Source organism: Benincasa hispida, chromosome 5, assembly GCF_027475165.1.
Source record: "Benincasa hispida cultivar pf3 chromosome 5, pf3_genome.v1.1, whole genome shotgun sequence".
Classification (NCBI taxonomy): domain Eukaryota; kingdom Viridiplantae; phylum Streptophyta; class Magnoliopsida; order Cucurbitales; family Cucurbitaceae; genus Benincasa; species Benincasa hispida.
Genome location: NC_143482.1, coordinates 50,158,023 through 50,168,204, shown reverse-complemented (window position 1 = coordinate 50,168,204; position 10,182 = coordinate 50,158,023). Strand labels below are relative to the sequence as shown.

At 33.1% G+C, this 10,182-nt stretch overlaps 1 protein-coding gene and 1 long non-coding RNA gene across 2 annotated transcripts; one reads left to right on the top strand and one right to left on the bottom strand.

Annotated features, from left to right (window-relative positions):
* Positions 1-6,364: 6,364 nt before the first annotated feature.
* LOC150036212 (uncharacterized) lies at positions 6,365-9,487 on the bottom strand. The gene is made up of 7 exons (XM_090313909.1): positions 8,951-9,487; positions 8,540-8,797; positions 8,281-8,415; positions 8,106-8,177; positions 7,774-7,998; positions 7,570-7,675; positions 6,365-6,615 (listed from the first exon to the last, which is right to left on the bottom strand). The coding sequence occupies exons 1-7, from the start codon at positions 9,485-9,487 to the stop codon at positions 6,578-6,580; spliced, it is 1,371 nt and encodes a 456-aa protein (XP_090170035.1). The 3' UTR covers positions 6,365-6,577.
* LOC150036211 (uncharacterized) lies at positions 7,715-10,119 on the top strand. The gene is made up of 2 exons (XR_016529718.1): positions 7,715-7,852; positions 9,012-10,119. It is a non-coding gene; the product is annotated as an uncharacterized LOC150036211 (long non-coding RNA).
* The last annotated feature ends 63 nt before the right edge of the window (positions 10,120-10,182 follow it).

The following is a 10,182-nucleotide window of genomic DNA, read 5'->3' as shown; positions in this document are numbered from 1 at the left end:
CTTAAATATCCATACATTGGGTAATTCAAAAATAAAGAAAAACCAAATTTAGCCTACTGTACAATTAGTACTTAGGTTAAGTATGCTTAAAATACAAATATAAAACCATTACTTTTGTAGAACCAAGTGAGTAAAAACCTTTATCTTTGTAGAATCAAATGACAATCCAATTCTCTAATTGGGATTTTAGCACATCACCTAAAGAGCAACCTTCTTATTCTTTGAAATACCTTTGGTAATTTTTGGTTTGTGTGAACCAATTGAACTAGAAAAAAGAAAGGAAGAACGAGAAATTTTCTTTGATAGAAGTAAAAAGGTTACGTGTAGGATTTTTCTTTCTTTTTTTCTCTATGGCCAAAACCATTTTTTTTTATCAACCAAGATAGAGCGGGAGAGAAACATGGAACCATCCACTTTTTTAGATAATTTCCCTATGTGGGAATTACTTAATTAATTTAATTAATTAAATCTAATTGAATTTAGATTTAATTAATGAATTCATTTAAATCATATTAAAAGAAACATCTCTCACATACTCTATAATTTTAATTAAATTAAACTAAATTAAATAATTATCTAATTCTCCAATTAAATTATCTCCAATTTGATATCAAATATTTAATTTGGATTATATTTGGATAAAATTTAATTGTATTTCTCTCATAACCTAGAGTTTTAAAGTGCATCAAATACACATTAATTTTCACCTGCAGTTTCAATCTGAATCTAGTTCATTAATATGTGAGGCACCAATTCTTACCTAGAGGGGACACCATGAACTCCTTCAAATATTTAATTCTCATATAAATTAATTTTGAATTATATCCAAAAATAAATTTATATTATAAAGTTTAAAATGTAAATTTTATATTATAACGTATCATTATACATTATATTATTTCCCTAAGTGAATTTGAACATTTTAAACTCTATTCAAAGCATAGCTACCTCAATTCCCTTTACGAGCTAGGAAGAGGACCTGATGGACCTACAGATCAGAAGCTCTAACAATATGAGATTAATTGGCTAAACTCATAAACCAAGTACATAATATTCGTTAACTGTGGGTGCACTCCACTAAAGACCCATAGTTGCACTCTTCTCACTGCAGTTATACACTACAAGAATTTTGGGCTTTAATGTTGGTTGAAAAAAGTGAAATCAGATGTATAATATCGATTTTGTTTTTTTTTTAAAAGCGGTCTTTAATGTCAGTTTTAAACCGACATTGTAGGGGCACCTTTAATGTCCATTTTAAATCGACATTAAAGACCCGCTTAATTTTTCCCTCTTCCCTCTCTCCCTATTTTCTATTTCCCCCCATTTTTTCATTTTTCCCTCTTCACTCTCTCCCTATTTTCTTTTTCCTTTCATTCTCACACTTCCCTCTTCAAACCTTCTTCTTTCTCACTTTTCTCTTTCAAACCCTTGCCATTCATCCATCGATTGTGGGTGAAGAGTCTGTCGTGGTGTAGATCTGGCTCGGATCTGAAGTCGCACCCAGTCGTCCGTGGTGTAGATCCTCTCATTCGTCCATTATCGGCCGCACTCAGTCGCCCAGATATGAAGTCCAGATTTGAAGTCGCCTGGATTCGTGTGCCATCGTTCGACGTTCGATCTGAAGTCCAGATCTGAAAATCTGAATTTCACTATTCGTCGTTCGTCCAGATCAGTATGCTCTTCTTCTCTTTCCTCTCTTAAACTCACAGCAATTTTTGTTCTTATGTTACGCCTCTCAATTGTTTGTGTAAATGTCTCAATGAAAGTTAGTTGCGGTTTCACTTCAATATGTCTCTCTGCTCCTAGATTTGGGCCTTTTTATGTGTCTATGGCCTTTGAAATTCGATTTGATTAATGGTTTTGTTGTTTATGATATATTTGTTGAAGTATTGGCAAGAGGCATTGCTAAGAGTTGCGCTTACGTTGGGTATGCATGAGTAAGAGCGGTGAAAGCGAAATGTTAAGCGCAAGGCACTGGGTAGACGATCATGTAGCAAATGGGTAGCGTTACACGATGAGGTAGGCAATCATGTAGGCGGGCCCTAGACGATCGTGTAGCAATGCGGGGAGCTAAATGATGAGGTAGACGATCGTATAGCAAATGCGCGGAGCTAAGCGATGCGCTAGACGATCGTGTAGATATGCGCGGGCGTTGGACGATCGTGTAAGAGGACATTGGACGATCATCGATCGTGTAGGCGAGCGCTAGACGATCGTATAGCAGATGCGCGTGAGCTGGACGATCGTGTAGGTGGGCGCTGGACGATCGTATAGCAGATGTGCGGGCACTAAGCGATAGATTATATGATGGCGCTACGCAATGGGCATGAGCGCTAAACGATAGCCGTGTTGCGCTAGACGATGAGCAGACGCGCTACACGATAGGCGGAATGCTAAGCTATAGGTGATGACGTTAAGCGATAGGCGAATGCATTAGACGATAAGGCGTCAACACTAAACGATGGAGGTAAACGATGGGCGCGGTAGCTAAATGATAGCCTATGCGCGAGATCGTTGACTAAACGATTGATCTACATGATGGGCCGCTAGAGCTAAGCGATAGATGCAGGAACTAAACAATTGATTGGCTTGAGAACATGTGCATTATGCTAATTAAATACACTAAAAGAATGTTTGACTCACAATTTTTCTCCAACAATATCTATTTGAATCTATCTTTTGTTATCAGATTCTATTTTATCTTTTTTTATTATTTGTTTATAGATTTTGTTATTATATTAGTTTTTTGTGTGTATGTTATTACTTTTTATTACCTATTTATTATTTTGATAAGATTTATTTTATATTGTATCATTAAAAAAAAAACCCTTATTTCCAAAGTTGCAATATATTTATAATTTTTGTGAAAAAAATTTAAGCACTTTCTTCCCTACATATTCAAAAATATATATATATTTTAAAAAAAATCTAATTCTACTTTACCTCCCTCTTATCCCATTCTTTTATTTCTCTCTTTCCTATTTCTCATTTGCAGCAAGCTTGTATCCATAACATCTCGACAAATTCTCCTTTAAAATCTATGCTAGCATACCCTCCTCACAAAAGTCACATTTTGGGTCACCTTCTTTAGAACCTTCCATTCTTTCTTCTCTAACCATCACCCTCTGTACTACATTTCGGTTTTCATGACTATCAAATCTTATTTTGCTCATATCAACTGGTTCTCTAAGCAGTCGCATGCCACCAGCGATGACTATCGCACCACAGACACACCATCGTGATCGTCCATTGAAGAAGCAGCCGCCAATTGTTTCTCGGTGAGGCCCATATTGGCGAGTTTTTAGATTTTCGAACCGTTTATAAGATTTTGACCATGCTATTGGTTTTTTAGTTTTTAGTTGAGATTGTAATTTTTTATTTTTATTTTTATTTTTTTGCTTCTAGAAGCTTAGATAGAGTGGTGCAGTTTTTGAGTTGTTTTTGAAGCATTGACTATTTGTACTCAATTTGTTAGTTTTTGAGGTAGTTTGGTCATTTATCAATTTGTATTTTCTATTATTTAAATTTATTTTGCTATTTTTACAATTTTGAAACCTTTTTGTCATTTTTTTTAAATGAAACTTTAAATTTTGTTATTTCTCCTGTCAACCCAATTAAATAAGTAATATGAAGGTTTTAAAGAAATTTTAAAAATATATTTTTTTAATTTAAATTAAAATTTGAAATTAAGTGGATAATTAAATTATCCAAATCAAAGTTTACGTTTGTCTTTTTTGCAATATTTTATTGAAATTATTTTGAATAGTACAATATATTTTAGCTAATAATGATTAATTAATTATTTTCATATAAACTAAAATTTATTCCAAAGTTATTCTCTTCTTTCAGTTTAATTTAAACTTTCTTATACATAAATTGTATTTTTAAACTTTTATAATTAAGTTATATTTGTAAGTTAAACTTACATAATAAATTTAAATAAATTAAAATCGTCTATAAAATGGGGAAAAATTATAATTTGACTCTCACTTCATGAGATATAAAATTTTATATATTATAACAACAATATATTTCATGGAATATGATTAATTGATGATTTTGACATCAAAAGATATAAAAATAAAACATTTATATAATGATAATATTATTATAAAGTATGAAGTATGAACAATGAAATAAAATAGTAATGGACCCAATGATAGTGAAAGGGCACATTTGGTATTTCAAAAATCCAATCAAAAGAGATCTTGTGGATCAACAAAGTTGGGCCGGGCTGGGCCCGGTCCAGTCGCTATTGTAGGCGGTGTGAAAGTGAACCCAAAGTTGAGGCTCCATAAGACCAACTTGATGCAAGTGGCTTGCATTTTAACTTTAATGGTCCCATATGTTCAGCTCAATGAACTTTTCTTTTTTTTTTTTTTTAATAACAATTATTTCAATTGAATAATTTGGGAAATTTTCAATCTAGAATTAAGGTATTAAAATGTTTCAATTTTCACATTAAATAATTTGATATTACATTGGTGTGTTTTAGTCGTTTTGTAAAATAGGTACGTTTTTTAAGTGATAAAAAACATCGATCGTTTTTCTTAATAATGTTGACCCAAATTGTAATAAAGCTTTTGCTAAAATAATGGAAAGTGCATCCACTAACTTGTTTTGAACGAGGAAAATATTTTGATTATCTAACCGTTCTATCATTTTCATGACAAATCAACATGTCTCATATGTCTTTATCTATAACGCTCTGTCGATTATATAAATGATTGTTTGTTAATTAAATTTGCAATTTGTTTTCTCTCTGCTTTTTCATTGTTGGTCAATAGAAAAACTATTTCTCATTTTAATGAGTATAAACTTGATTTTTTTTTTTAATTTCTATGTAACTTTATAAATATATACAAACGCTTGACGTACTTACAAAGATATGCATATGCTTTTTTGACACAATAAAAGATATAATATGCTAGAAACTACGTTGGGGTAAAAAAAATATATTATTTGTTTGTTCTTATACTTAATTAACTAAATAATATCCTAACACATGGATGTTATTGTTAACATCATAATCAAAACCTAGCAATTTTTAGCATGATCTCTCAATCAATTTTATACTTACATCATTGTCAATTGTTAACATCTTCAAATAAAACTCATTGTCCCATGTCTTTCATGGGACACTAAGAATTATTTTAAGAATTATTTGTTTCATTAAACTAATAGGCTTGAATAAGATTATCTTAACCATAAATATTAAATGAAAATTATTCTACTTCCAAAGGGACTTTTTCATTTTTTACGAAGGATTGGTTGTTTTTTTCATTCTTCATCTCAATTTTTTTTTAAACTATTTAATATCATGTTTTCGTTTAATATTGAATTTTGTGATGGAAGAGTGGTTTTTTTGGATAATTATTTTAAATGGTAAAATTGTTGAAAATATTTTCATGTATAGCAAAATGTCATTGTCTATCAATGTTAGATCGTGATAGACTACGATAGGCCACGATAGACATCCATCCATTAATAGATGTTTTGCTATATTTATAAATAAGTTGGTCCATTTTTCTTTATTTGAAAACAATCATTAATAGATGTTTATAATGTTTTTTTTATCGAGGAGGACATGAGCTCATCCGAGAAAATAAGGATCCCATCGGAGGGGTTACAAAATAGATGTCAAATATTCATCGAGTAGGGACAAGATATAAACAGATGTACTCTCAATAACTTTTAAAATGTTATTTTATTTGTAGTCTTTCCTTTTCAATATTAAATGTTATAAAATTTTACATTATCTTTTAGAAAAATAAGGTAGCAGATTCGAACCACTACAGATCTCATCAATAGTTAATGCATAGTATACGTCTTTTTTTTTTTTTATATATACAAATTAAAATTACAAGATAAATAAGGAGATTTTTGTATGGAAGACTCAAATTTGGTTGTTCTAATATTAAATGACTCAAATTCTAAAAATAATGAAAACTAACATTTTGCTTGCATCACAAAGCATCGGCCAATGTTAATTTGCTCATTCGCAATCTTGAGTCTCACCTATCTCAAATTGATGAGATCTATATGTGATTTGACGTTTGAGAAAAGTCATAGGATCACAAAATTTTAACAATAGACCAAAATTTGCATTTCTATAGAAATTGCAGTCCTTAAATTCACGTTTTTAGGTCTCATCAATTTGAGATGGTTACAAAGTCACCGCATCTACAAATTGGCTCTAAAGAGAATTTAACATTTGTTGGTGTTACGTAAAAAGTTAACATTAGTACAACTAAATTTAGGTTAACTTTACAAGAAGTTATATGGTTTGAATCCTTTTAGAATTAGTTGGTTTTTTTTTTAAAGTTCAAATTTAAAGTTGATGAGATTAGTACAAGGAAGAATATTGTGGTTAATTTATGCTACTCTTATTCAAATTGAGCCGGATGTATACATACAAAATATATATATTATATATATTTATATGAGCTAGTTATATACTTTGGGAAAAGAAAAAAGAATATATAGATATGGAATTGAAGCAAATAAGAGACTAATATTTTTGATTGAATCTCATGAAAGGGTGAAGATGGATGGATCTAGGCTCTAGCTACCTACTTCACATTTCCATCTTTATATTGCCTCCTTCAATTGAACCTACAAAACAAATTTTAAGAAACATTCAAGTTTTAGAACATTGATTGCAACTCCAACAAAAACAATAACAAATTTCCTTTAGATTACTGAAAACGTTTCTTCAACAAACAATAACTATAATGATACAGGATACAAAGTCATCCACGACAATGACTCCATTTGAAAACATTCATCATACCCATCAACTTCATTTACAAACTACTTTCAACGTCGCTGTTTTTTAGTTCGTTTCGTAAAGATTAAAATTATTGTACATCTGAAATCACTATTCACAGCTTTATCAATCTCATTATTTATATGAATATGTTATCATATTGATTCGAACGTAACTCCTAAGTTAAAGAAACAAATACGTTTTGGATTTCATGATAGATAAACAAAGTTAGTTTTCAAAACATAAATCAAACTTCATCCTAAGTTTGGCATTATTGGAAGTGGTGGACAACCATTAGGAAAAATAGTGCAAAATTGGTGGAAAGATTGTAGATGGACATGACAAAAAGATCCCTACAATTCTTTAAGGATTAGAATTAGAAAAATATTTAGATATATTTTAAGTCATATTTATAGTTTGTCATGTGATAACTTTTGTTTTAGAATAATAGTGTAGTGTGTCCATGCATCCTCTTCAATAATAAAGTGAAAAAAAAAAATTGTGATTGGATATTTGTGTGAATTGCACAAGTATAAATGTAGTCCTGATTTATGTAAGTATTTTTTATATAAATATTTTTAGATTTTTTGTGTAATTAGAATAGGCCGCACAAAGATAGATGATAACCTTATATGATAATAATTTTAGCAATGAATTTGATAAAGGGACCATAGGAATGTCTCAATCATCAATTTTAAATATCCACTTTTTTTCATTACTTTGAATTTCTTTCTCAAGTCACCATAGAAAAAAGTAGAAGAAGAAGGATAATTGACTACACAGTTCAATTCTATCTTTACCTGTATATGGTTGAGATGAAAAGGCGTTTGATGATCTTCCTTGATCAAAACCCACATTGTATAGATTCTGCAAATCCACATCCCACCCTGAAGAGGGTTGAAATTGCTGCATTGATTGATTGATTTGATGTTATTAGGAACTCAAACCGATCGGAACTTAATCGAAAATGGGCGGAAATTGAAGTAAAAGGATGGAGAACTTACGGTGAGGCAAGATGAATCGAGGAAATTTTCCGGGAAAGAAACAGGGGCGCTGATTGTTCTTCGAAGAGCGACATCGGAGGTATTGATTCCCATTTCTAATCCACAACATGAGACCATTGGTTGATTATTTGGATTGAATTGTAAGAAGGAAGAAGGATCTGTCATCTCCGATGACATTCCGCCGATCGCCGGGAAATTTGCGGTGGTGCAAGATGGTGGGAAAACCTGTTTGTTTGTTTGTTTCCCGGGAAAATGTTAGGTTCTGGTTGTTGTTGTTGATTTTAATCTGATTAATCGAGTTTTGGAAATTGGAAATTGTTTTGTTTGTTTACCTCTTTGTTGAAGAGATCATCGACATTGAAGTCTAACCTTGGATTTACAGCAGCTAACTTCATGGACAAGAACTGTTTGTGAAAATGCCACAGAGAGAATTTTGAATTTCAGGGCAAGTTTATTTTCCCACTGTTTTCAAGTTTAGAGATTAAGAAATTTGGTTTTTAGTTTTACCTCAACTTGTCTTTGAAGAGATTGAACATAGTTTATGATCTCATCCAGCATTCCAGCTTTTCCAGTGATTTTATTGCATCCTGGTACTAAATCTTGCAAGTACTTCATTCTCTCACTGATTTTTTCCCTTCTAGCCTACATAAAACCATAAATAACTTGATTGGTTAAAAAGATAATCCCCCAAAACGATCAAGAAACAAACAAATCAATGAAAGAAAGAGCAACCCATAAGAAGAAAATGGGTTTTCTTTTAGCATACTCTTTCAGCTAAGCTATGGCTATCAGTAGCTTGGCCACGGCGAGCTCTGACATGAATGTAATCAGGCTTTTGAACCTCTGAAGCTTTGGAGTTTTCTTTTGAGGTATCAGCTGAAGTTTCTCTGTTGTTGTTTGTTGTGGTTGTGGTCGAGTTGTTTTTGGTGCTGTTTTGATCTGTGGTTTTAGATAATTCTCCTTCTTCTGAACTTGCTTTGATCCTCTTCTCCTTACTACTGTTGTTATCTTCTTCTACAGTCACCTGCAAATCCCCATTGATTTAGTTTCAACTTTTTGAAACATTTGACCATTTTTCTCATCTGGGTTTGAAAATTTAGAGCTGCTTTTGGGTTTTGCAAAAGAAACAATGGAGAAAAGTTTTGAAACAGAGAAAGATCATGTTATACAAACTTGCCTTGCTGCTATTATTGTTGTTGGTTGTGTTGTGAACTTTCTCAGCTTTCCTTTTCTTGAAGGTCTCTCTTCCAGCCACCGACCCCATCTTCTCCACCACCGTAGGAGCCACAGCCGGCGGGCAGCTGGATGTTCTAGAGAGAGAAGAATTTATTTCATAAGCAGTGCCATTCAGCAACAAAGAAGGATCAAACTTGCTCATTCCAGACCACCCATCTTCCAACCCAGGGTCAGGCTTCACTGCCCCCATTACCATCTCAACAAGTGACAACCCAGCACCTCCACTGCCGCCGCTGCCACTCATGAACCCCGGAAACCCCGTTAGGTAATCCGCCGGAACAGACACCGGCGACGGAAATCCGCCGCCGTAATCCACCCTATTGAAACAGCTCTGATTTAATGGCTGCTGCTGCTGCTGCAAAAGCTGATCTTGCTGCCATTTCAAACGAGCTCTCTGCCTCTCAAGAACACTGAGAGTATCAGAACAGTTCCCGGCAGTGTTCAAACAGTGCAACATCTCCGGCAATGCTCTGTTCATCTTTCTCCAAACAAAAAAAACCAAAACCCCACCTCAAAAAAAAAAAATCCTCAAATTCAAAGGAAATCCCACCACCAAGAACCAAGAAAACGTCTCTTTTCTCCTTCTGAAACACCCTATAACCCTCAAAACCATGAAAAAGGAAGAACAAAAACAAGAAAGAGGAAGAGGAAGCCTCTGAAATCTCACACCAAACACACGAGGCGTCTCAAAGATTGATTATAGAGAAGAGAAGAGAGAGAAAAGGGGGTGGGGTATATATAAAGGGGAAAAGTTGGGGGGTGGTGGTGGCCGGAGAGTGACAAGAAGTAGCCGGAATTATTGGTTTAGAGAGAGAGAGAGAAGGGGATGGGGCAGAGAGATGTGGAATGAAGCCATAACCATAGGCCGTGGGAGGTGGGGCAGACTGACATGACTGCCACGTGAGCATGTCCGGAGTACCAAAACAGAGATAAAACGGAGTCTCACAGTCATAGACCTGCGCTTCCCAAACTCGAACGGGGTTCCGCTAAATAATGATGAAATGAAATCCCAAAAATATATGGAGAAAGGAAAGAGCTTTTTGTTATCCATGCCTTGCCATTGTCTATTGTATTTATACATTTTGTTAAATTTCATTTCTTATTATTGTACTTTTTTTTTTCTTTTTCTATTTCACTTGGATTCTAATTTTTTATTTTTAATAAATCTTAAAC

What these genes read in the sequence shown, in the direction of transcription:
- LOC150036212 (XM_090313909.1), bottom strand. Translation starts at nt 9,487, where the DNA reads ATGAACAGAGCATTGCCGGAGATGTTGCACTGTTTGAACACTGCCGGG. An exon ending in ACAACAATAATAGCAGCAAG is followed by an intron (nt 8,798 to 8,950) that starts GCAAGTTTGTAT and finishes GGGGATTTGCAG; the next exon opens with GTGACTGTAGAAGAAGATAA. An exon ending in GCCATAGCTTAGCTGAAAGA is followed by an intron (nt 8,416 to 8,539) that starts GTATGCTAAAAG and finishes GGTTTTATGTAG; the next exon opens with GCTAGAAGGGAAAAAATCAG.